General features: G+C 41.1%; 1 protein-coding gene across 5 annotated transcripts in view; it reads right to left on the bottom strand.

Annotated features, from left to right (window-relative positions):
- Positions 1 to 25,531, bottom strand: part of Rif1 (replication timing regulatory factor 1) — a 64,227-nt gene extending 38,696 nt beyond the window's left edge. For 3 of the 5 annotated variants that reach the window (XM_052723412.1, XM_052723416.1, XM_052723415.1), the window contains exons 1-13: positions 25,374 to 25,488; positions 25,033 to 25,146; positions 23,637 to 23,715; positions 21,647 to 21,743; positions 20,403 to 20,530; positions 20,221 to 20,315; positions 18,639 to 18,828; positions 9,132 to 9,224; positions 7,873 to 8,011; positions 5,685 to 5,836; positions 1,866 to 1,983; positions 871 to 1,035; positions 544 to 654 (exon numbers count right to left, since the gene is read on the bottom strand). In XM_052723412.1, coding sequence (XP_052579372.1) covers positions 544 to 654; positions 871 to 1,035; positions 1,866 to 1,983; positions 5,685 to 5,836; positions 7,873 to 8,011; positions 9,132 to 9,224; positions 18,639 to 18,828; positions 20,221 to 20,315; positions 20,403 to 20,530; positions 21,647 to 21,743; positions 23,637 to 23,715; positions 25,033 to 25,136 — 1,471 coding nt within the window. In that variant the 5' untranslated portion in view covers positions 25,137 to 25,146; positions 25,374 to 25,488. Of the gene's footprint in view, positions 1 to 543; positions 655 to 870; positions 1,036 to 1,865; positions 1,984 to 5,684; positions 5,837 to 7,872; positions 8,012 to 9,131; positions 9,225 to 18,638; positions 18,829 to 19,243; positions 19,419 to 20,220; positions 20,316 to 20,402; positions 20,531 to 21,646; positions 21,744 to 23,636; positions 23,716 to 25,032; positions 25,147 to 25,373 lie in introns of those variants that run through there. The other 2 variants (XM_052723413.1, XM_052723417.1) reach the window with 2 other exon arrangements.
- Positions 25,532 to 27,714: the final 2,183 nt, after the last annotated feature.

The raw sequence follows: 27,714 nt of genomic DNA, 5'->3' as shown, positions 1-27,714 counted from the left end.
ATGTAGCCTTGGTGTCTGGAACATACCACATAGACAACACAAACATCAAATTATCAGAGATTGGCCTGCCTCTGCCTCCCCAATGTTACCGGAAAACTTTTTGGTACACAATCTGGTCAATGAGTTAACACCAAATTATTATTTGATTTTCATTTTATGAGACAGGATTTCTCTGTGTAGTCGTGGCTGCCCTGGAACTAGCTCTGTAGCCCAGGTTGGCCTTGAACTCAGACATCCACTTGCCTCTGCCTCCTGAGTGCAGGGATCAAAGTTGTGCGCCGCCGCTGCCACCACCACCACCCAGAAGTATTTGCTTTTGCATCGTCCTTTAAAGGGCTGGTGAGATGGCTCAATGGGTAAAGGTGCCTGCTTCCAGCCTTGGTAGCCTCAATTCCCAGGACCCACAAGGTGAGTCCCAAAAAGTTGTATTCTGACATCCCCATGTCCTGTGGCACATGTATGGCCACAAACATGCACACACACAAATGACATAAATGCCGAAAAAATACGGACTTTTGAATTTAAAAAATTTCCTAAACTTACCTGAAGCATCTCTTCCAACTGCAACAAAGCTATCGTGAACAGCAGTGATAAGTACATTCGCATGCTTGGAGAAGAAAGAAGGGCTGCTGATTAGTGGGTGCTCCAATGGCTCTAAAGGGGAGAACAAGACAAGCAGGCCAAAAGATTTATGGAACATATTTCTACCAAAAAAAATTCATCTAAATGTTTTCTTAAAAGATTTAAACACATTCACACTCAAGTTTATCACTATTATTGAGCTGCTGTGAAACAGAGGCCTCTCCACCATCCAACAGTTTTAAGTTTTGGATTGTTTCAAACACATGAAATTATTTCAAAAACAAATACCTAAGCTCAATACAAGCTTGTGTTGCTTAGCAAAATTCAAGACTTCTGGACCCAATAAAAAGTGAAGCATCATTTCCAGTCCCAGAAGCTGAATGGAAGGGATTGAAGCCACTCCACCTATACTTGAACTCTGGTTCATGCGTGGAGTTGCAGGATAAGAAGCACCTTTAAAAGAGAAAAGACCAAATTATTCAAGTTACAGTTCCTATCAATACAATACACCTTTAAAAACAGGATATAAATTTCTCAGACATTAATACATACCCTGAAGTATCCAAGCCTTTCTGTAACTTGAATAAAAAATCAAAAACTCTAAAAAAAGGCTGACATAAAGTAATGACAAATGATTGCTTTCCAATGCTGTTACATATTTTAACTATCTTTTAAGACTCATTTTCCATGCAAGTTTGTGCTGCTTTCCTAGTCATTCTGTGTTGTTTATTGGCAATCAATTCATGTAGCATGAAAGGAGCTGGGTTTGGTGGTACACAGGTGCAATCCCAGCATCTGGAGGACTTGTGTCAGTTCAAAGCCAGCCTGGTCAACACAGTGGGTTCCAGGCTAGCCAGAAGTACATAGTGAGAGCACGTCTCAAACAGAATTCAAGTTAGTCTAGGCTGCATAGTGAAACACTGTCTCAAACAACAGGAAAAAAAAAAACCAAAAAACAAAAAACTATCTGGGCTATACACATAGTGAGACCTACCAACAAAGCAAGATAATCCAATTAAATGTTATCAGTAACAAAGATAAGAGTATAGATAAGAATACAATAGAAGTATGGCCTCTAATCCCAATATTTGAAAAGCAGAGGCAAAAGGATCACCAATTCAGGACTAGCCTTAGCAAGACCTGAGAAAGGGCTATGTTATGAGATCCTGTCTCTAAAAAAAGTAAAATAAAAAGGACTTTCTGTTTAAAGAACCTAGTCTCCAGGAGAGTACGACCACTCCTTCAAAGACTTTTCAAAAGAAAAGGAAATCCTTTTCTCTCACCTTTATGTCCAGGAGTCAGTGGACTTAAGACAGGAGAAGCAGACCCTCGAGATGAACTGCCTTGAGGTGAAGCAACACTATCAACACTTATTGTACTCTGAATCAGAGGCACACAAACCTAATAGGTAAGGCAAAACAGCAATAATGTAACTGTCAAATTTGTAAACGGTTTACAATTCATGCTTTTTTCAAACAGGGTTTCTCTGTGTAGCCCTGGGTATTCTGGATCTCACTCTGTAGAGAAGGCTGGCCTTGAACTCAGAGAGAGATCCACCTGCCTCTGCCTCCCAAGTGCTGGAATCAAAGGTGTGTGCCGCTGCAGCCACCACTATCCAGCAAGATAAGTATTTCTTAAAGAAGCAGTCTTCATTCTTCTGACACAGAGGTAGATTGGGCCAATTAAAAACTTAAGATCTGCTAAATATTAAACATAAAACTTTTTAATTCTAAACGTGACCAGTCTCATGGAAGAGGTAGCAAAATAAAATTGCCATGTAAAATTCTATATAAACTATAATTTAAAATAAACGAATTTCATGGTTAAACTTGGATCCCATTCCCTAATAGATGTCTAAATATCCTAAGACCTTGGATTAGAGATAGCTCAGAAGTTAAAAGCATTTTCTGCTCTTGTAGATCTGGGTTCAGTTCCCAGAACTCACATGGAGCTCATAACCATCTAGTTCCAGGGGACCTAATGCCCTCTTCTGACCTCCATGGGCACCAGGTAAGAAAATGGTACACAGCACTCAGGAGGCAGAGCCATGAGGATCTCTGTTGAGTTCGAGGCCAGCCTGGTCTACAGAGTGAGATCCAGGACAGGCACCAAAACTACACAGAGAAACCCTGTCTCGAACCTCCCCCCACACCCCCCACCCCCACCCGCCAAAAACTGAAATGCAAGACAAGTTTTCTTTTCTCTTCTTCAGACAGGGTTTTTCTGTGTAGTTCTGGAGCCTGTCCTAGAACTCACTCTGTAGACCAGGCTGGCCTCAAACCCACATGGGATTAAAGGTGTGTGCCACCACCGCCCGGCTTTATTCTTTTCCTTTGGTTTTGTTTTGTTGGAGACAGGGTTTCTCTGAGTAGCTCTAGCTGTTCTGGAACTCACTCTGTAGACAGGCTGATCTCCAACGCAGAGATCCACCTGCCTCTGTCTCCCAAGAGTTAGAATGTCTCTCAAATGCTAGGATTAAAGGCTTGCGCCACCAAGCTTCGCACAGGGCCAGTTTTCTATACTTGTATTTGCCTGGGGTATTATCTGTTTCAGTTAGTTCTAAATCCCAAACAAAATTGCATACATTAAATAAATTGGCAAATAAATTGAGCTAGTTACACACACTACTTGTGGTGTTATAAGTTTTTTTCCCCAGACAAGGTCTCCTGCAGCCCAGGCTGTCTTTGAACTCAACATATAGCCAAGATGACTGAACTTCTAATTCTTTTGCCTCTACTTCTCCAGTGCTGGAGATACAGACATGCACCAGCACACTCCATTTTTGTGGTCCAGAAGTTTGACCCTTGGGCACCAAGCATGCTGAGCAAGCACCCTGTCAATTTACCTACATCCCCAACCTTTGTTTTAAGCTTTTTAATTCTTCTTTGGTGTTGACTATTAAACCCATGGTGAGACACAGGCTAAGCATACTCCCTACCAATAAGCAATACATCCCTAGCTGAGCAAAGCCTCTGTGAAAAGTCATGTTAGAAAATATCAAGACAGTTAAAGCTCACTTCTAAAATCATCCACTACCAGTCTCATCTATGTTCTTCCAGTAAATAAGTTATACAACTAGATTAGACTTAGGACCTTATGATGGCAGAATCTGGAAATTATATTATGATTTGTTTAATGCTGATTTTCAATTATGTCATATCAAACTTAGGAAGCTTCTATCTAAAACTCAGGAACTAAGGCTGGTGATAAAGTTCAATGATAGAGCTTCTCTAGTATATACACAGGGTCCCATAGTTCAACCCAGGACTGCCAAAAGTACTGGGCTGGGAAAGTAGCTCAACTTGCAAGTATAAAGTCCCGAGTTTGATTGCCAGTGCTAAAGCTGTACACACACCCATAATCCCAACACTTAAGGCAGGAGGATCAGAAGGCTAGTTGTGACTACAAAGCAAGTTCTAGCCCTGGAATATGAAACTCAGTCCCAAAAAATCAAATAAAAACAGCATGGTGGCTCATGGCTACATAACATCCATATATCTGTTTAACTCAAGAGGGTGAAGACAAACATGGCCTCAAGACCAACCTGGTTTACAGTGTGAGAACATGTCTTTAAAAATGAAAGGGTACCACTGGGGGAAAAGGCTCAAGAACAAACACATCTTCCAAGAAAGCAATTCCTGCTTTACCACTGTTTACTTAGAATGTAAGAAATACAATACAGATCTACAAGTAAAATTTATCTTTTAACGTTTTAATTAAACCAACAATGGGGGGATTGGAGAGATGGCACAGCGGTTAAGAGCACTGGCTGTTCTTCCAGAGGTTCTGAGTTCAATTCCCAGCAACCACATGGTGGATCACAACCATCCATAATGAGATCTGGCACCCTCTTCTGGCCTGCAGGCAGAACACTGTATAGGTAATAAATAAATAAAAAACTAAAAAAAACCCCACGAAAACCAACAATGGAATTGCCACACAAAAGGCTTAGACCAAATTAAGTGTTTAGTGTCACTTATAACTAGTGATTGCTTATAACTATGTCATCTAGAAAAAGGAGGGAAAATTTTTCTTTGGAATTTTTATTTCTACTAACCTTGTGGTATAGCACTTGCTATTTCACTAATGTTAATTAGCTGACTGCTAAACACTACGAAAGTTAATCTTATAAATAATGAAGAGCCGGGCGGTGGTGGCGCGCGCCTTTAATCCCAGCACTCGGGAGGCAGAGGCAGGCGGATCTCTATGAGTTCGAGGCCAGCCTGGGCTACCAAGTGAGTTCCAGGAAAGGCGCAAAGCTACACAGAGAAACCCTGTCTCAAAAAACCAAAAAATAAATAAATAGATAGATAGATAGATAGATAGATAGATAGATAAATAGATAGAGAGATGGCTCAGCTTTTAAGAGCACTTGCTGTTCTTCCAGAGGACCTGGGTCTGATGCCCAGTGCCCACATAGTACCTCACAACTATCTGTAATTAAAGCCCCAAAGATCCAACACCCTTTTCTGGCCATCTCTGGCACCAGGCATGAAAGCAGTGCAGATATACATGCAGGCAAAACACCTATACATAAAAGAAACATTTTAAAGGGTGTTGGAGAGATGGTTAGGCAATTAACAGCATTGGTTGCTCTAACAGAGGACCAGGATTTGATTCCCAGCATCCATAGTGCTCATATAACCCCAGTTCTCAGGGATCTGAAGCCTCTTCTGGCATCAAGGGTACAAACCTACTACACGCAGGCAAAACACCCATACATATAAAAAATGAGATAATTAAAAAAAATTTTTTTTAAATAAACAAATATCTACACTGTTATGTTGGCAATGGCTGATTACCATTTGGAGAATACAAGAAACATACTGAAGTTTTTATAAAGGATAAAAGACTTTTAAAATACTGGTAAATAACAACAAAACAAAACACCTCTGATATTAGAATGGTAAGAATTTAAGGACACATGCCAGGCATGCTGGTGAATACCTCTAACTGCAGCACTCAGGAAACAGAGGCAGGTATATCTGAGTTTAAGGTCAGCTTGATCTACGCAGGGAATCCTAGCCCAGCTAGACCCTATCACAAACAAAAACTAGAACAAAAAGACACACATGGATTTTTTAAGTTAATAATTATGTTACCTGTTCAAAATTGCCAGGGAGCTGAGGTCCAAGTCTCATCAGTAAATACCACCAGACTTCTAGTTTTGTTAATGCTAATGTTTCTGTTCTCACATGGATGGAACTCAAAGGCTGCATTAACAACTTGAGTCTTTTTGCACTACAAAGTATATCTTAAAAAAAATGAATAGAAGTAAAAGATTACTGTAACAAAAGAAGTCAGAATAAACTTCTCACTTGGACAAACTCTAGTACAGCTGGACCAAAAACAAAATAGACATTTTAGTATCAGATACAGTGTAATATAAGAGGGTTACTATTCCCACCAGGAATGCCAACCTGTGGAAATATCTACAATATTTCAGGTTGCTAAAACTGAAGAGATGATACTGGCAGTTAGTGGACTGAAGCCAAAGATAAAATTTCTTAAAAGAAATGGAGGTAAAGAACCATAGTGGCTCACACACACAATCCCAGGCCCGCAGGAGGCCAGGGCAAGAGGATCAGTAGGTACAGGCCAACGTGAGCATAATTTTCCATTACTACAACAACAAAGATTATTTTAAAAATCAACTAGTAACTTACATCAAGCACCATGACCACTAGTGCCATCAAATTTTCAGAAAGCTACACCCTACTTTAGGGTCAGCTCTACCCTACTTTAATGACTGATCGAATTCAACATACAAATGAAACCCAATTTGTTGGGTTGGTTCTTGTTTGTTTGCTAATTCTTAAGGTTTGCTTTCATTTTTACATGTATATGTATATGTTTTTGTAGTATATGTGACATGTACACAGGTGTCCTTGGAGGTCAGAAGAGGGTGTCAGACCCCCGGGAGCTGGAATTATCCAGGCAGTTGTAAACCTCCCAAGGTGAGGGTCCTGTGGAAGGGCAACAGCAAGCACTCTTAACTACTAACCCATCTCTCTCCAGTCCCTGAAACTCAATTCTCTGAACAATATTTTTACTAGACCTGGGTATAGAAAATTATGACAGTCTTTGCTCACATATATCTTATCACAAACACTTCAGAAGGATTTGAAATATCAGTAAAAAAAGTTTAAGTGAATCTCCTGTTAGTATTTCTTACAACTACTTTATCATTTAATTCAATTACCACTTCTTAAGAGGTCTAGACATTGTGCAACAAAAATTATAAACATATATTATCAATCAAATCTAGGATTAAACTATCACCTAGCTAAGGTTTGTTATTTGTTTGGAGACAGATTTTTTTTACTATGTAGTCTTGGCTAGCCTAGAACTCACTAAGTAGACCAGACTGACCTCAAACTTATAGCGATCCACCTGATTCTACCTCCTGAGAATTGGGATTAGAGGGGTATGCCACCACACCTATCCTGTTACATATTTATACTAATGTTTTGGGCTACTTTTCTCATATATACATGACAAATACTCCACTGAGCATTATAATAAGGTGAAGACAAGTCTAAAGAATCCAGTTTGGAGCATAGTTCTAAAAGTATGAGGTAAAAAACTAAGTTATTGATATCTTCATTCCATGGCTATCATTTGTCTTGCCATCTGTTGTCTGTATTGCTCCTAATAAATCAGATTTTCTAAAATAATCATAAAGTCAGACCTACTGTAGTGATTTCAAAAAGACACAACATACATGATGTTTTACTCAGGCTAAAAAGCCACAAATAGGTTTTCATTTTGTTCAACTTCTGAAAATAACTTAGGCTAAATCATTTATTAGTAATTTCAATGTCTCTCAAATTCTATTTACATATTTATTCCTATTCCCTTAAGGTAAAGTTAATAAGTTATAATTTCAATATAAAGCCCAAAGAATCAGAAAAGGCTTCATCACTTAATCTTTGCTTAACAGTAAATGAATTCATACAAAATTAAAAATTTGATTAGTTTCAGCCTCATCTACATTCTTAGAATGTCTCCCCCTCCCCCCCAAAAAAGGCCAGCAAGGTGTCTTAGGCTTGCTGTATAAGTTGGCCTGCTAATGTTGAGTTTAATTCCCAGAACCCATGCAATAATGACAAAAGATGGATTCCACTAAGTAGTCCCCTATCCTCACCATGGCCCGAATGTCCTGCCTTTGTCACACAGACATGCATGCACACACAATATTACATCTACTAAGAAAATAAACTAAAAGCCTTAAAAGAATGAATGAATGAATGAATGAATGGGGAAAAGAATTTAAAGCTATCTACATACCTGGGTTTAAAGCAAAATTATCTATCAAGCTCTTCCAAGCAATGAAAGCTATCTTTTTAATCATGGGTGTTCCACTACGGAAGCCCAGTTCTTCTAGCTGTAACAAAGAATTGATGAAACTCCCACTTCGGTGCAAGGTCTAAGAAAAGAGAAAACTCATCAAAAAATAATTCATTTAATCACTTAATATACGTTCTTGGGAATTAATAATCAGTAAACAAAAGCCACACTGCTTGCAAACATAAAAACCTGTAACATGAGTACTGGGATGTTTCAAGCAATTAAAAACACGCTGAGGGTATGGGGGAAACAGCTAACTTGTTCAATAAAGTGCTTGCCGTGCATTGACAGGACCCAAGTTCAATCCAGCCTCAGAGCCCAGGTTCAAAAGCTAGGCAGCTGGATGTGGTTGCATGTAGGAGGCAGAGGCACGCAAATTTGCTTTCAAGGTCAGTCTGACCTAGAGCTTTAGTCTAGCCAGGACATTACATAGTAAAAGTAAGAGCAAAAGGGCCAGTGAGACGGCTCAGCAGTACATGTGGCTGCCATGTAAGTAGCCTGAAAACCTGAGTTTGATCCCCAGTGGCAGGAAAGAAAAACTCCACAAAGTTGCCCTGACCTCTAAGCACGTCTGGGAACGCATGTGCACACAACACAAAGATATTGTTTTAAGGGTAGGCATGATGGCAAACACTTGGAACCCCAGTGCTAGAAAGGCAGAAACGACTGCCTACTTGGTGAATTTACATGAATGTGAGACTCCTGCCTCAAAAATAGAAACTGGGCAGATAGTGGCAGATACCTTTAATCCAAATAGAGTGGCAGGTACATCTGGGAGCCCATATAGTGGATAGAGTCAACAACTCCCCCAAGTAGTCCTGATGGGTGTCATTTCTCACATATAATCATTCACATAAATAAATGCAATAAACAAACAAACAAACAAAGCGGATGGCACCTAATGAGTAACACCTGAGGTTGACTTCTGGCCTCCACAGGATGTGCACATGTTAATGTCTATCAGTACACACATGAGCATGCATACCCACACATAAGCTGGGCACAGTGGTTCATATCTATAATCACAGAACTTGGTAGGCTGATACAGGAGGATTACTGCAAATTTCAGGCCTGGGCTTGAGCTATGTGGTGAGTAGTGAGCTCCAGAGCAGCTTGAGTGTGGGGCACTCTTTAAAAAGTAAAAATTCTGACATTCAAATTATGAAAATAACACCTACTTCATTATCTTTGGCACTTACCTTCCCAAGAAGTTTGACAAACAAAGGCCATAATTTTAATACATAAGTCTCATTTTTACTCATAAATAGCTTTTGGAGTTCTGAGATTAATTTCTGTAAACAAAAGTAAAAATGTATCAAATACTATAAAAGGTAAAAAAATTCACTATCCAAGTCTAAAAAATTTTCAAACATTAATTTTTTGAGCCAAATAACCTTTTCTACAGTGAAAGCATATATCCTTCAGAACCTGGAGGGTCCCTGAACTGGCCTTCCCCTGTCTTTAGATCGAAGACTACCCTAACTGTCATCGTAGAACCTTCATCCAGTACCTGATGGAAGCAGAGGCAGAGATCCACAGCCAAGCACTGGATGGGGCTCCTGGAGTCGAGTCAAAGAGAGTAGGAGGGATTATATGAGCAAAGGGGTCATGATGGGGAATTCCACAGAGACAGCTGACCCGAGCTAGTAGGAGCTCACTGACTCTGTACTGACAGCTGGGGAACCTGAATGGGACCAAACTCCGAATCTGGGTGACAGTTGTGTGGCTTGGGCAGTTTGTGGAGCCACTGGCAGTGGGACCAGGATTTATCCTTGATGCATGAACTGGCTTTGTGGAGCCCATTCCCTATGGAGGGATACCTTGCTCAGCCTCATGAAGCAGGGAGGGGCTTGGTCCTGCCTCAACTTGATATGCCAGACTTTGCTGACTCCCCATGGGAGGCCTTACCCTCTTTGAGGAGTGGATGGGGAGTGGGGTGGGGGGAGGTGGGGGGATTGGTATGTAGAATGAAAAAAAAAACTTTAATAAAAATTTAAAAAAATATACATCCTTCAAAGAAAGCAAAAACTGCAGCACACAGCAATGTGAAGAGCTTTAAAGAAAGCACCTCCTTCTACCAGTAAGTTTAATGCTCATCTGACTACCCTACTGTCCACCATTCAGCTCACACTTTTCTTTCCAGCATAGTTCTTCCTAAAAACTTCATTAGTCACACCATTAACTAAAATTCAAATGATACTGTGGCAATCTTCTTATACTAATAACTTAAACATTCACTAACAGCTTCACAGTAACAGATATCTAAGAGTTCAAGAGTCCATGAGATGGCTCAAGCCTTACCTTCTGCAAACCTAACAAGAGACACCCAGAATCCACATTAAGTACTGACTCCCAGTTTGCCCTCTTACTGAGCATGGTGGTAAACATCTTTAATCCCATTACTCAGGAGGCATAGGTAAGCTGATCTCTGTAAATCAAGGTATACTTGGTCTGCACAGTGAATTCCATATTGAGACTGTCTCCAGAAATAAAAACTGTCCTCTGATCCCATGTACAGCAAAGCATGTATATACTAGCACTCACAATCATATATACAATATAAATTTTAAAAGCAAATTTTAAAAAACTAACAACATTTTAGCTCAAATGTATAGAGTGGCCTATGGGGAGAAAGCACATTAGTAATAAAAACTGACCTATTTGGAGGAAGCATGTTATTAGTGAGGGGAAAGTCTTTGAAGGGCGTAGCTTGCCGTGGCTCCTTCCAATTCTGTTTCCAATACACTCCGATTTTTAGTTTCTGATTTGTTTTTCAAGATGGAGTCCCACTGTACTGCTGTGGATGACCTACTACTCACTATCATTGTGGAATAATTTGTTTGTACACTGTGAAGATGTGTCATTTGGATTGGTTTAATAAAAAGCTGAATGATCAATAATTAGGCAGGATTTTGGGGGCAGAGAAGACTCTGGGAAGAAGGGAGTTGCGAGCCGGATGCAGAAGAAGCAAGACATGCAGGATGAGAGGTAAAAGCCATGATCAACGTAACGTGGCAGCACATAAACAGAAATGGGTTAATTTAAGTTCTAAGAGCTAGTTAGAAATAAACCTAAGCTATCAGCTGAGCTTTCATAATAGTAAGTCTCCGCCTCATGATTTGGGAGCTGGCTGGCAGGACAGAAAAATCCGCCTACATGTTATAAAGACAGGTAAGCCTTCTACTCCCAGAGCTCCTTATCTATGCCTCTCAATTCTGGGATTACAGGTGTGTGCTGTGCCCTGTGAGTAGCGGCACACACTCTGCCACACACTCCTACCACCATGCTCATGACGAAAAAATGATGGGACCAAGTAACCAAATGTGCACCCTAAAGAAATCTCCATCCCTCAGGCTTATTCTTTTTCTTGGTGTTTTGAGAGAGTCTATGTTTATTCTTCTAAGTATTACATCACAGCAACAAGTAACTAACATGTAGCTTTCCATATAAACCATGGTACCAATAAAAACTTCATGGGAGAGAATGTTTGAGGCTAACTTGGGATACACGAGAGACCCTATCTAAAAAACAAAGCAAGCACCTTTTATTCCAGCACTCGGGGAAGGAGCTGTCTCAGTGGGATATGACCATAACAGACCCAAACATTCTGCCCAAGGCCAACCCGGGCCCAGCTGCCGATCCTGAGAAGCCCACCAACTTGGAGGTGTTGGTGAGATTACCCTACTGATCAACCTGTTAGCTGAGATCCATTCGGGAGAGGTTTCAGAAGCCTACAACCTGGAGTCTGAGGAAACAAGATCAGCTGAGGAGTTGGCGAGCCAGGAAAACGTGACCCGAGAATGCAAGAGAAGGAGTCGTCCAGCCGCCGAACCAGATCACCAGAGTCATAAGCCCATCCTACACCAACTGGGAAGAGGTAAGGCCCCATCTCTCCGGAGCAGCAGACCAAGTCTCTAGCCCCTAGGCCCCTTCCATCAGAGCCCCAGGGACCAGGCAGCTACCTTTCCCTGCTCCCTCGCCAAAAAAAAAAAAAAAAACCAAGTCCCTGTGAACCCAACAACCACCAGAGTCATTAAGCCCACCCTACACCAACTGGGAACAACCACTGGAGCCCCAGGGACCAGACAGCGGACTCTTCCACTGCCCCCTAGCCAAGAAAACCATCCCATGTGACACCAACAACCACTGGAGCCATAAGCCCACCCTGCACCGATTGGGAACAACTGCTCCCTGAGACAGAACTCACTAACACTGATTGGATTAAGCTGCTCCCGGAGAAACAGAGCCCAACAGCACCCATTCGACCAAGAACTCCCAGTGGACGAAGACTATCAATTAGAACAAGAAGAGGCACCCTCACACAGACACCGCCTGCACTGAGCAGAGGAAGAGCTGAGTAGATGCCAGTGCAAAAATATAAGCAACAACATAAAGACCTATATGACACCATCAGAACCTAGTAATTCTGCACCTGCAAGACTTGAACATACCAACACACAAGCAGAAGGAATCAATCCTAAAAATGACTTTAAGAAGATAGAGGCCCTAAAAGAGGAAATGAAAAATTCCCTTAAAGAGGAAATAAAAAAATTTCCTTAAAGAAATGGAAGAAAAAAACGAACAAAATATTGGAAAAAAAATCAAAGAAAGCCAAGAAAAAGTAATTAAACAGATGAAGGAAACAGTTCAAGATTTGAAAATTGAAATCGAGACAATAAAGAAGACTCAAACTGAGGGAATGCTGAAAATAGAAAATCTGACTAAACGAACAGGAACTACAGATATAAGCATAACCAACAGAATGCAAGAATGGAACAGAGAATCTCTGATGTTGAAGACACAATAGAGAAAATAGATTCATCAGTCAAAGAAAACACTAAAGCCCAAAAAGTCATAACACGAAACATCCAGGAAATTTGGGACACCATGAAAAGACCAAACCTAAGAGTAATAGGGATAGAAGGAGTAAAAGAATACCAACTCAAAGGCACAGAAAATATATTCAACAAAATCATAGAAGAAAACTGTCCTAACCTAAAGAAAGAAATACCTATGAAGATACAGGAAGCTTACAGAACACCAAATAGGCTGGATCAAAAAAAAAGTCTCCTTGCCACATGATAATCAAAATACTAAACATACAGAAAAAAGAAAAATATTAAGAGCCGCAAAGGAAAAAAACCAAGTAACATATAAAGGCAGACCCATCAGAGTAACGCCAGACTTCTCAATAGAGACTACGAAAGCTAGGTCCTGGACAAATGTTATGCAGACATTAAGAGACCACAGATGCCAATCCAGACTATTATACCCAGCAAAACTCTCAATCACCATAGAGGGAATAAACATAATATTCCATGATAAAACCAGATTTAAACAATACCTATCCACAAATCCAGTCCTGCAGAAAGCACTAGAAGGAAAAATCCAACCTAAGGCAATTAAACACACCCATAAAAACTCAGGCAATAGATAATCCCACACCAACAAATACCAAAGAAGGGAAACACAACACTACCACCAAAAAATAACAGGAATTAACAATCACTGGTCATTAATATCCATTAATATCAATGGTCTCAACTCACCTATAAAAAGGCTAACAGAATGGATACGAAAATAGAATCCATCCTTCTGCTGCACACAAGAAACACACCTCAACTTCAAAGACAGACACTACCTCAGAGTAAAAGGCTGGGAAAGGCTTTCCAATCAAATGGACTTAAGAAGCAAGCTGGTGTAACTATCCTAATATCTAATAAAATAGACTTCAAACTAAAATCAATCGAAAGAGATCGGGCGGGCGGTGGTGGCACATGCCTTTATTCCCAGCACTCGGGAGGCAGAGCCAGGCGGATCTCTGTGAGTTCGAGGCCAGCCTGGTCTACAGAGCGAGATCCAGGAAAGGCAACAAAATACAGAGAAACCCTGTCTTGAAAAAACAAAAAAAATGAATAAATAAATAAAATAAAAGAGATCGGGAAGGACATTACATATTTATCACAGGGAAAATCCACCAAGATGAAAGATGAAGTCTTAATTCTGAACATTTATGCCCCAAATACAAAGGCACCTTCATTTGTAAAAGAAACATTACTAAAGCTGAAATCACACATCAAACCCCACACACTAGAAGTGGGAGATTTCAACACACCACTCTCACAAAAGGACAGATCTACCAGACTGAAACTTAACAAAGAAATAAAGGACCTAACAGATGTTATGACTCAAATGGACTTAATAGATATCTACAGAACATTCCACCCCAACACAAAAGAATATACCTTCTTCTCAGCACCCCATGGAACCTTCTCAAAAATTGACCACATGCTTGGTCACAAAACAAATCTCAACAGATACAAAAACACTGGAATAACCTCCTGTATCTTATCAGACCACCATGCATTAAAATTAGACTTCAACAACAACAAAAATTACATAAAGCCTACAATCTCATGGAAACTGAATAATGCCCACCTGAAACATCAATGGGTCAAGGAAGAAATAAAGAAAAATTAAAAATTTCCTAGAATTCAATGAAAATGAAAGTACAACATACCCATACTTATGGGACACTATGAAAGCAGTGCTAAGAGGAAAATTCATTAAAAAAATTATCCACCATGACCAAGCAGGTTTCATCCCAGGAATGCACAGATGGTTTAACACACGAAAATCTGTCAATGTAATCCATCATATAAACAAACTGAAAGAAAAAAACCACATGATCATCTCATTAGATGTTAAAAAGGCCTTTGACAAAATCCAACAGCCCTTCATGATTAAAGTCTTGGGGAGATCAGGAATACAAGGAACATACCTAAACATAATAAAGGCAATTTGCAGCTGTTGGCCACCATCAAATTAAATGGAGAGAAACTTAAAGCGATTCCACTAAAATCGGAAACAAGACAAGGCTGTCTACTCTCCCCATATTTATTCAATATAGTACTTGAAGTTCTAGCTAGAGCAGAAAGACAACAAAAGAAGATCAAGGGGATACAAATTGGAAAGGAAGAAGTCAAACTTTCACTATTTGCAGATGATATAATAAATAACCCCAAAAATTCTACCAGGGATTTACTACAGCTGATAAACTCCTTCAGTAAAGTGGCATGATACAAGATTAACTCAAAAAAATCAGCAGCCCTCCTATATACAAATGACAAACGGGATGAGAAAGAAATTAGAGAAACATCACCCTTTATAATAGCCGCAAATAATATAAAATACCTTGGGGTAACACTAAGTGAAGGACCTGTATAAGAACTTTAAGTCTCTAAAGAAAGAAATTGAAGGGTTGGGGATTTAGCTCAGTGGTAGAGCGCTTACCTAGCAAGCGCAAGGCCCTGGGTTCAATCCTCAGCTAAGAAAGAAAGAAAAGAAAAGAAAAGAAAAGAAAAGAAAAGAAAAGAAAGAAAGAAAGAAAGAAAGAAAGAAAGAAAGAAAGAAAGAAAGAAAAGAAAGAAAGGAGAGGGGGAGAGAGAGAGAAATTGAAGATATCAGAAAATGGAAAGATCTCTCATGCTAATGGATAGGTAGGATTAACATAGTAAAAATGGCAATCTTACCAAAAGCAATCTACAGATTCAATGCAATCCCCATCGAAATCCCAACACAATTCTTCACAGACTTGGAAAGAAAAATACTCAACTTCATATGGAAAAACAAAAGACCCAGGATAGCTAAAAGAATCCTATACAATAAAGCAACCTCTGAAGGCATCACCACCCCTGACCTCAAGCTCTACTATAGATCTATAATAATAAAAACAGCTTGGTATTGGAATAAAAACTGACATGTGTACCCTGACATTAATCCACACACATATGAACACCTGATTTTTGACAAAGAAGCCAAAACTGTACAATGGAGAAAAGAAAGAATCTTCAACAAATGGTGCTGGCATAACTGGATGTCAACATGTAAAAGATTGCAAATAGATCCATATCTGTCACCATGCACAAAACTCAAGTCCAAGTGGATCAAAGACCTCAACATAAATCCCATTACACTGCACTTGACAGAAAAGAAAGTAGGAAGTACTCTTGAACACATTGGCATAGGAGACCACTTCCTAAATATAACACCAGTAGCACAGACACTGAGAGCAACAATGAATAAATGGGACCTCTTGAAACTGAGAAGCTTTTGCAGGGCAAAAGACACAGTCAATAAGACAAAAAGACAGCCTACAGAATGGGAAAAGATCTTCACCAACCCCACATCTGACAGAGGACTGATCTACAAAGTATATAAAGAACGCAAGAAACTAGACATCAAAATACTCAACAATCCAATTAAAAAATGGGCTAAGGAGCTAAACAGAGAATTCTCAAAAGAAGAATCTCAAATGGCTGAAAGATATTTAAGGAAATGCTCAACATCTTTAGTCATCAGAGAAATGCAAATCAAAACGACTCTGAGATACCACCTTACACCTGTTAGAATGGCTAAGACCAAAAACACAAATGACAGTCTATGTTGGAAAGGATGCGGGAGCAAGGGTAACACTCCTCCACTGTTGGTGGGAGTGCAAACTTGTACAGCCACTGTGGAAATCAGTATGGCAGTTTCTGAGAAAATTGGGAATCGATCTACCTCAAGACCCAGCCATACCACTCTTGGGCATATACCCAAGGAATGCTCAATCATACCACAAAGATACACGTTCAACTATGTTTATAGCAGCATTATTCGTAATAGCCAGAACCTAGAAACAACCTAGATGCCTCTCAACTGAAGAATAGATTAGGAAAATGTGGTACATATACACAATGGAGTACTACTCAGCAGAGAGAAACAATGACAGCATGAAATTTGCAGGCAAATAGATGGAACTAGTAAATATCATCCTGAAGGAGGTACCCAGACTCAGAAGGACAAACATGGTATGTACTCACTCATAAGTGGATACTAGATATAAAGGACAATCAGACTGCAACTCACAGATGCAGGGAGGCTACCTAGCAGGGAAGACCCTAGGATGACTGTTGCTTATTAAGTTTTGATTTTGCCCAATCAATGGACAAGCTTTAGTGAAACATTTCACTATTAGGATAAGAATCTGTACCATACCAAGCTGATGAAAGAAAATGCTGGCTGTACTTTCAGGAGGGGAGGCTGAAATCTTTTTAGATTATGGATTAGCCTATAGAAAAATGTCTGCCGTAAATCAAAACAGTAAAGGGGAAGATGAATAGGAATCTCACTTATATAATTTAAGTAAAGCATAGCTCTCTGAACAAATGAAGATAGGTTTCTTCTGTGTCCCAGAATCTAATCAATATGTATAATTCAGCTATTATTTGGCTCAAAAGGCCTAACTGGGAAATGTTATCATTTTTACTATTTTCTACCGAGAAAATATTTTCCAGTTTCAAAAAAAACCCACAAAATCGGAAACCATAAAATATAAGCAAAAAGGCAGTCAGGTTAAAAGAAAAAAAAAATGCCCAAACAAAGCATTATGAGAAATAAAAATATCAAAAAAACAAAAAACAAAACAAAACAAAAAACTTCATGGGCATGAGGACACAGATCTGATCCCCAGAACCTATGTTTAAAAGTAATTTGTACATGTTTGCGATCTCAAAGCTGGAAAGATGGAGAAAAGAGGACCCCTCGATCTCATTGGTCATCAAGTTCTAGGCCAGTGAAACGGTCTTGGTGGGGGAATCGTGCCTGAAGAACATCAGAGATTGTCCTCAGGCCTCTCTATGTGCATGTATCTATGCACACACAAACATGCACATCCACTGAAAAACAAGACCTGATAATGAACCAGGCTTGGTGGCACATGCCTTTAATATCAGACTCAGGAGGCAGAAAGTCTCAATTCAATGCAAAGAGCTCCAGGCCACTCAGGACTACAGAATGAGACCTATCTCAGAACAATAGAAACCAACTTACAATAGTCCCCAAGTCCTATTCCTATGTGATTACCTGCTCTGTATCTGTCATTCCCTTCCACTGAAGAAAAGCATCCCACAACATTCCCTAAAAACCAACTGGGTGCACAAATATAAAGGTGCCCTTGGCAGTCATGACTTTCTCACCTAAAATGAGCTGACACTATTATTATTATTATTATTATTATACCCATGGCCAATTCTTATACTGGCTTTTTAAAATCAATAATCTTATGTCCTAATTTTAACCTTTTCTTTATACTATTATGCCTCATCTTTTTTCTTATACTAGAAAATAAACCTCACAGTTTACACAGTAACAATGCCTTTAGAAACAATTCACTTAAAAAAAAATGTTCAATAAATGTTGCTAGTAGAGTCGCTGGTAAACTTAAGACCTGAAGCAGTAACTAGGAAACTACACTTACATGACCTCATAAGCATTAGATGTATATCTACTGAGATGCCTTACTAACTGAATCCATTATAATCTTCCTTTTTCAGAAATATAATCCCGCTTTATTCATCATTCACTAGAGAAGAGATTAAAATATCTAGATTTTTGTAAAAACTAAAACAACTCACTTGTTATTATAGGAGTAATTTGTATAAACAACTTTTCTACATTTGTTTCTTTTGTTTCTGATGGTTAAGATTGTTCACAGGCATTGTGCATGCTAAGCTAGCACTCTTCATTGAGCCCAAATCTTTGTTTTTGATTTAAAACAAAACTCCTCAGTCATGGTATAACTGTACCAATGAATTAAGGCTGAATTGTAGTAAGCTCGAGGTAGAAGCCACTAAACGCAGAATTCAGCAAAGGGTAATACTTACAGTAGTCATAAGGTGCTCTGTAATCAAGGCTATTTCTTGCTGTTTCTGAAGCAGCAATGGCATCCCCATCTCCAGAGCAGTGGCTCCCCGCAAATGTACCTTTTGCGCTGAGTGAACAACTAATGGTATGACCAATTTAGCCCACCTCACAGACTCTTCTCCCATTTGAACTGGGGTTTGTTCAATTAGCCTATAATAAGAGAAATAGATAACTAATTTAAACTAAAAAGTGAGGCCAAGTTAAACTATCAAGAAGCAAGACCAGGTGATGCAGGCCTATAAATCCAACTGTTCAAGAGGCTATGACCAGAAGGTTCAAGGCCTTAGGCGACTTGGTGAGACTCTGTCTTGAATTAAAAAAAAAAAAAAAAAAAGAAAGAAAGAAAAGAAAAAGACATTTGGTTTGTGGTGCAACTTAAATGGTAGAGTATTTGCCTAGTATGCTCAAATCGCTCCCTCACACTGCAAAAGAAATTACCAGAAAAGTGAGCATCACACAGTAATATGCATGACATAGCCAATTATTTGAAAATGTGTACATCCTCCAATGTATGCATTTGTACAAAGACATCACTGTATGTACAGAAAAACAGATGAAACTGTACCTGGACACATCTGTAGTGCACATATGGCTTATTTTTTGCAGCACTAGCAGTTAAAGCTAGCACCTCCTGCTTGAAAAGCACTCTATCACTGACTCTCAGGAGTTCCACTCCTAGAGTTTTCACAAAGTGTTTAAAGCAAGCACAATCTTGATCTTCGATTTGAACTTTTTTTCTCCAAGTCAAAGCTGATGAGATGACTCAGTGGGTTAAGGTGCTTGCTGGTAAGCTTGATGACCTGAGCTTTGATCCCTGGAACCCACACTGTGGGGGAAAAGAATTTGTCCTCTAACCTCCACAAAGGCACAGTAGTATGCACAAACCAACAATTGTAATTACAATAGCTATACTATCAAACTGAACATTACTAAATGTGATCAGAGAAATAGGACATAATCTACAAATCAGTCATATAGCATCAGAACACAGTTAAAGCAAATAGCTGAACTAAAGAGCCCTTAAAAAATTAAACTAACAAACTGTGCTGCCAGCACATCTAAGAGGAAGGTGCAAGTATGCTCCTGGCTAGTTCACTTAGGAGGATTCTGAAAGCCTTAACATACAATTTTCAGAACCAAAATATATTACCAACAGGAATGTAGCCAAGTCTGTTTCACTAAAAATAAAACAGCAACTTACAGATTTTTTTTTTAATCTTGTTACCTTTCTCTTGCTTAACTTGGTCTAAAGGATATATACTTTTGTTTTTTTTAAACCCTGTTTTATTTTTTTTGTGTGTGCATGTTATGTGTACTGTATGTACCAGCTCGTGTGTCTACACATCCAGAGTGTGTGGAGGTCAGAGAACTTGCAGGAATATGGTCTCTCCTTTCACATGGGTTCTAGAGATTGAACTCGGGTTGTCAGGCTTGGTAGCAAATTGCCAGCCCCACAGTTCAGTATCTATCTCATCTTCATATATACAAACCCCAAACTCCAAAGCATAATTATTCTAATTTATACAAGAACCAACTGCATACCTTATAATAACATTTAATGCTTCAAAATCAACAACAGCAGAATGTACCTCTCCTTTACTTAGTATCACTTCCAATGAATCAATAATACTGGATACCTAAATGACAAAACAAACACATACAAATCAAATGAACCAGAACTGTTTTATTGGCACATAATTCAGATACCCCAGAACTATACTCACCATTTTGCTAACAAGTTCAGTGGGAAATGTCTGTTTGGATATTACCCACAGTGCCCTGGTACACACATTTTTGTCTGAACTCTTAATGATACCATTCAAGGTTAAAAGCAGTTCTTGAATATTTGCCTCTGAAAAACAAGCAAGTTTTAATTTCATTATGTAGCATAATTAAAATCTTTAAAATCTCAAACATAAAAGTAAAATAAAAATAACAAAGGCAGGTGGGGAGGGTCAGAAATTGGAGATGATCAATCTGTAGAGATGCTGACAGGTATCACACACTTCTTGCCAAAATAAAAAATCCTGACTAAAGCAAAAGCCGGTAAAGAAAACAGACAACAGCAGACAGCAAACCTTTTATCTTACACAACTCAGTTAACTATTGTCGTCTAAGGATGCTAACAAGTCTTACACAAAAGAAAAAACACTGCAACTCTTTAACGACTTTAAGATATCCTTATTACCCACCTCTCGGTTCCTAATAGTCATCTTGTAGGTTTCCTTTACGATCGCAAACTACTAACTACAAAGCAACAGTATTACTTAACCCTTGGAGAATATCAGGCTCTATGCTTTCAATACCACTTCCAAACTAACATCGACCACTGCTAAGACCTTGTCATCTCACTCAGTTCCTTAGAAAATACGCCTGTCACATAAACCAGATAAATTAGTGTTAACTTCAGATTTCAAAAATATATTCTAGCCTGGTGGTGGTGGCACACAACTTTGATCCCAGCACTCAGGAGGTGGAGGCAGGTGGATCTCTAAGTTTGAAGACAGCCTGGTCTACAAAGCAAGTTTTAGGACAGCCAGAGGTACATAGGGAGACCTTCTCTTGAAAAACCAGAAGGGAAATAAAATTACATATGTACAATTTTTATAGGATATATAAGATTATACATATAATTTTTAGTAGGATGGGTGTGTGTGTGTGTGTGTGTGTGTGTTTATCCTACTAAAAAAAGGTCTGGGACCAATAAGAGACTGAACCAGCAAAGGCCCTTGCCATCAAGCCTTATGATAAATTCAATCCAGAACCCACTTAGAAGCTACGACTCCTGCAAGTTGCCCTCTGACCTTGAGTGTAGGGCACATGTACTAAGTAAATGTCTTCCTAAATGGGGGGAAGTGAGAAAGTCCTAAACTACAAATTATTAAATTAATCCATAAACAGTACTTTAACTGTATTAAACTATACTTTAAACTCAACAGGTATTAATAGCTTTAATCATTTTACCTACCTGATAATCCCGAGGTAATTTTGGGATTATATAAGCAAAATCCCAAAGCTTGTAGAGCAGCACTACTCAATTCTGCGTTCTGACTGGAAATGTGAGCCTACAAAAAAATCAAAATCACATTCACAGCAGAGAAACAATTTCTAGAATCAGAGCCAGTTACAACCCAAATTCAATGCATTTTAATCTAATCAATCAGCCAACTTTTGGGGAGTAAGTGAAAACAGATAGGGAAGTTTGGCAAAGGAGAAGGTAACCAGAAAAAGATTGACAGGAGTTGGAAAGAAAGATCAGCAGTTACTCTTGTAGAATATCTACATTTGGTTCCAAGTACCCACATGGCAGCTCACAACCTGTCTGTAACTCCAATTCCTGGGGCTCTGACACCCTCTTCTGGCTTCTATGGTCATTGCACACATGTGGTACATAGATATACATGCAGGTAAATACCCATACTTAAAAAAAAATTTTAAATCAACTGAAAGAACATTTTTAAGAAAAGATAAATGACATCTCCCACATATCCATGCAAAAACAAAGAAAAGGCCAACAAATGAAAGATGTTATTAGACAGGAAACAAACGTGAGCATGGTTCTTCTACAATAAATAAGCGAAGTCTCGAATGCAAGATGACATCCTAGCTTTAGAATGAGTAATGCCTTCTTCCTCTAGGACTAAGAAAGAGAAGCAGTTGCAACGGAGCAATTCCCAAGTATCTACTACATATTAAGCATTTTAACTCAATCTTAAAGTTAAAAAAAAATGTTCAAGAAATTTGGGGCTAGGGATGTACTTTTCAGTTGGTATAGTACTTGTCTAGCATGCATGAAGCCCTGGGTTCAATCCCCAGCACTGCATAATTGCAAAGTGGTGGCACATGCCTGTAATCCCAGCACTTGGGAGGCAGGAGGATCAGAAGTTCAAGGTCATCCTCAGCTATATAGGAAGTCCAAGGCAAGCCTGGACTAGAGACCCTGTCAAAAAAAATAGTAATAATTTCAATAAGGTTGGGATATGAGTTCAATCTTTTCATTTTAAAAACAAGAATATTAAAAAACGTTGATGGCATGTCACTAAGTCATTAAGTGGTCAACTGAGGCTAAGACTACAGACTGTCTGATATTAACTATCACCATTAAACAAAGAAAACAAGTCAACTCTATTTTTCTAAAGTGTTAACAATTTTCCAACCAGGCATAATTATCAAAAATTGAATATGAATAAAAAAACAAATAACATGTACTGTGGAGTTTGCCAGTGCCAGCCCATAATCCCAACATCTGGGAGGCAGAGGCAGGAGGATCGTCACATAGCTAGCTACCTGGTTCCCAGCCACGGCTTTACTGGGAAACTGCCTCCAACTCCCTTGCCCCACAAAAATATGTATGTATATGAGTATATGAATGCTATCTATCTCAAGAGTAGACCAAAAATAACTGCCATTTTAGGATAACATACTAGTGCCATTTTAGGATAACATACTCGTACACTTCCAAAAGCTAACAGATTTTATCTGTGACAATTGTTTTTTTGCTTTGAATTCAGGAAGCCCTGAACATTTTAGCAAACATACCAATTTCCTAACCTGAAAAGTGGGGCTGAAAGAGCAAACTCAGGCTGTGGATATAGCTGCATGGTACATACAGAGCACTTTACTAGCATGCCGGAGGCCTAGAGTATAGAAAATTAAAGCAAGAACACATAAGGTAATTAAAGAGTACCTGATGAACCATAGTAATCAAGATAAGATAGAGCAATCCTGTCAACATAACTGCTAATACTGTATATTCAGGGTGTTAACAATGCACTGGGTAATGCTATAGCCAAAGCGAAGAATCATTTACTAGACAGCTAGTCGGGAGTTGCACCTGGAACCCCAGCATTTGGGAAGCTAAGTAAAGACTCCAAGGGACTCAATCTAGTGAGATCCAGACCAGCCATAGCTTCAGAGGGAGGCCCTGTCTAGAGTCATTAAAAAAAACACACACAGACCTTTAAAACTGTGTACAGCCGAGGAAGGTTTTTCTCAATTTCTGTAATGACTTCTTTTCCTTCTTGTCCAGTCATACGACTTTAAAAGGAATAGAACATAAGCTTAGGCAAAAAGCAGAAACAAAAAAGTACTGTAATCACTTTCTTTAAGGATTATTTTCAGGGTTGAAGAGACAATTCGGGGGTTAAGAACACATGCCATTCTGGCAGAGGACCTGAGTTCAGTTCCCAGTACCCCTGTCAGGTGGCTCACAACCACCTGTAGCTCAAGTTCTAGAGCCATCAAACACTAGTTCCCAATACTCAGAGCTTTAGGTTTCTAAAGCTTACTTTCAAGCCCTTGAAAACTCAATCCATTCCTTAAAAATGCGTAAGAGTATATCGAAAACATATTGTAAACTACATCAGAAATAGCAATAACTTGCACAAAATCTTTTTTGTTTCTACAATGCATTCAATTTTTGTTTTTTTTTGTTTTTTTGTTTTTTTTTTTTTCGAGACAGGGTTTCTCTGTGTAGCTTTGCGCCTTTCCTGGAACTCACTTGGTAGTCCAGGCTGGCCTCGAACTCACAGAGATCCGCCTGGCTCTGCCTCCCGAGTGCTGGGATTAAAGGCGTGCGCCACCACCGCCCGGCTGCATTCAATTTTTGAATTTTTAGTTGAGAAAAGGAAATGGGAACCCCTTTCCCTAGTCATATAGTTATTAATTGTATGGTCATTTGCAAAAATTTAGAAAATTTATGAAGTCTTTCAAAAAATGTAAAAACCAAGTTCCTGTCTCTATTTAAAGGGGAAAAAAAAAAAAAAAAGCCCGACGAGGTGGCACACGCCTTTAATCCCAGCACTCGGGAGGTAGAGGCAGGCGGATCTCTGTGAGTTCGAGACCAGCCTGGTCTGCGGCGTGAATTCTGGGAGAGCCAAGGCTACTATACAGAGAACCCTGTCTCGTGGGGAGCGGGGGGGGGGGGGGGGGGGGGGGGGGGGGCGCCAATTCTAGGGCTGATGTGATGGTTCGCGCACCTGCAATCTGTAATCTCAAGCACGAGAGGGCTTCCCCAGGATCCTAAGTTCGAGGCCAGCGCAGGGACCCCTTGACCCTAACTAAACTATCCCACCACGTCGGAGGTTTGCAGCGAGAACCGCTGCTCTCCCAACTACTTCCAGCTCCAAACTTTTCGACAGAGCTCCCGTTTGCTAGGCAAACACACAAAACAACAAAACAAAAAAAAAAACGGCTCTTCCCCGAAGCAGCCCTGGGACGCCGCCGCGGCGCCTCGCAACGTCACTTTGCAGGCATGGCCCGGTGCGCCCCAAGCTGCCCGCCGCCGCGGCCCCCCCCGCTCCCCCCCCCCATGCGCCCGTCTCCCGCCCCGGCTCGTCCCCCGGGCGGCCTCACCTGGTCAGAGTTAGGTAGGCGTCCGTCTGCTCTCCGGGAGACACCGAGGGGTCTTCCCAAGTCTCCAGAAGCGGCTCCAGGGGGCTGCGACCTGCGGCCGTCATGTCGGCCACCCTGGGGTGAGGCCGGAAGACACCGGTGACCGGTGGCACGGCCCGCGCGGCGCCCTCACCTGCACGCCGGGCCGCGCGCTCGCAGGCCGCCCGCCCGCCCGCCCGCCCGCTCGCTCGCTCGCTCCCTAGCTCGCCCGCTCGCCCACCCGGTTCCCGCCGCCGCTTCCCAGGGAGCGCCGGCCGCGAGGGGGCAGAGGCAGCGCCGGCCGCAGACTTCCCGCTCCTCACCCCACGCGCGGGAAGCCCGCTCCGCCGCTTCTCCGCCCCGGGCCCGCCGTCCGCTCCCGGCTCGCGCTATTTACTCACGCGTGCCGCCCGCTCCTCCACGACCAAGATGGCGGCGGGGGGCGGGCCCAGCGGCGCGCGGGAGCCGGGCAGGCCTGGCGGGAGAGGCTCGAGCCAATCCAACGGGCGGCGGCGCGCCGGGCGGCTCGATGGCCTGCTGCCCGCCCCCCGCCCCCCGGGTCACCTTCAGGTGGGGGGCTGTGGCCGCGGGCGGGGGCTAGACACTTGGGGGCTGTAAAGGGGCGCCCGACTCCACCTGACTCGGTCCTGCGCTCCTCCGACCAAGTTTGCAAACTCCCAAGTCCAGGGCTTCTAAAATGAGCAAGCCATTGGATGGAGCGTCAATGGCAGGCTGTGAAGGCTTGGGTTTTGTTGGTGGGTTTTTGTTTCCTGGAGGTCCTTGAGCTTTGCGAGCCGAGCTTTCTAGCTCTAAAACCCATGCCCCAGCCCAGGGGTTAAGTCAGGGGTGCATCTCCCGCATGCCTACTTTGAAGCGCTGGTCTGTGTGACCTGAGCAAATTTATTCCCTCTCAGTTTTCCTCTGAGATGAGGACTAGTTGCAGTACATTTCTCTGCAAAGGAAAAAGTGTTAGTTCAAAGAGGCCAATGGCGTGCATAACAAAGGCCTGGAAATGGGCGGTATTGATGTGCAGATTTTAAAGTACCGCCCTTCGGCCTTGTGATTCCACCGATTCCGGCCACTGCCTAGAATCTGCTTTCTTCAATTAGACCCCAGGTGTTGAGGGTGAGCGTGGTCCTGTGTGTCACAGGTGAGGGGAAACGACAGTAAACCCTTAAAGAAGTTGGGTCTCTTTAATCGTTCCGTGTGCCTCTAAGCATGGCCCACACCTTTACTTCCAACCCGGAGTATGCAGAGGCAGGCAGATGAATTCCAGGCCAACTAGGGCTACATAATGAAACCCTGTCTCAAAAAAACCGTTAAAACAACAAAGAATAATAAGTCGGCCCAGTGCCAGGCTCAGTAAGAGTGCTTGCCTAGCAAACATGAAACTAGCGATTCCAAGCTCGACATGGCTGCTGCTTCTGAACAATCCACCAGAACCTCTAACTTTTCCCTATGAAGATCCCTTATTATTTTAGAAGCATTCCCTTTTCAAGAATTATGGTCAGTTAAGCATAGTGGCACACACCTGTATCCCGGCACTCAGAAGGCTGAAGAAGGACCCCCAGTTCCAACTCAAACTGACTTAGCAGGATCCTGTCACAAAAGGAAAAAACAATATTGACGAGTCCTCAACCAATGAAGGATTTGAAATCCACCCCTCAGATGAAATCTTCCCTCATTTACACTTGTACCACCCACATTCCTTCCATAGAGATTTAAATTCTCCTGCCCCAAGCTTAAACTCAGAGATCCGCCAGCCTCTGCCTCCCCAGTGTTGGGTGGGATTAAAGGCAGGGACCGTCACACCTGGCTCTTGACCTCTTAAACTGACTTCATTTTCTGCTGTTTGGTCTCAGGCACTTGCAGCACAAGTGTTGAGTGTATAAATGGAGTTAGATCCCGCTACAGTCTTGGTGAGTTACCTACTCTGATCTTTGGTGTTTCTGGTCTAATCTAAAAAGCTGAACGATTAAAGTCAAAACCAACCCCCTTCCCCACACAGACTCTTTTCCACACCTCCAAGCATCTCTTTAGAAAAATCTAGTCAACACAAATCTGTAATCCTAATACTTTGCAAGTCTGAGGCACTAGGACTGCTGTGAGTTCCAGACCAACCTGAGCTACATAATGAATACCAGGCCAGTCAGAGCTATACCATTTTTGTCTCCACAAAACAAGCCAGGTGTGGTGGCGCACACCTTTAATCTCAACACTTGAGAGGCAGAGGCAGGTGGATCTCTGAGTTCAAGGCCAGCCTGATATACATCAAGTTCCAGCATAGCCAGAGCTACATAGAAAGACCCTGTTTAAAAAACTAAAAGATTATATATATACACACATAAAAATTAGAATATATTTTTCTCTGATATATTTATATCAGGAAGAGTCAGGCCTAGTGGAGTGCCTTGCCTGGAGTACCAGCACTTGGGAGGTAGAGGTAAAAGGATCAGGGAATTTCTCCTCAGCTACACAATCTGTCTCTGAAAGAACTCACCTATGCATAGCAGAAATCTAACTTTCTTCTTCTTCTTCTTCTTCTTCTCCTTCTTCTTCTTCTTCTTTTGTGCTGGTGGGAGGCAGAGTTGAGACTGGGTTTCACAGTAGAGCTTTGGCTGGCCTAGAGTTCACTGTGTAGACCATGCTGGCCACAAACTCATA

This window comes from Peromyscus californicus, unplaced genomic scaffold, assembly GCF_007827085.1.
Source record: "Peromyscus californicus insignis strain IS unplaced genomic scaffold, ASM782708v3 Scaffold_7__1_contigs__length_154581171, whole genome shotgun sequence".
In the NCBI taxonomy this organism is placed as follows: Eukaryota; Metazoa; Chordata; class Mammalia; order Rodentia; family Cricetidae; genus Peromyscus; species Peromyscus californicus.
Note: the sequence above shows the minus strand (reverse complement) of the source record. Positions and strands in the feature narration are given on the sequence as shown.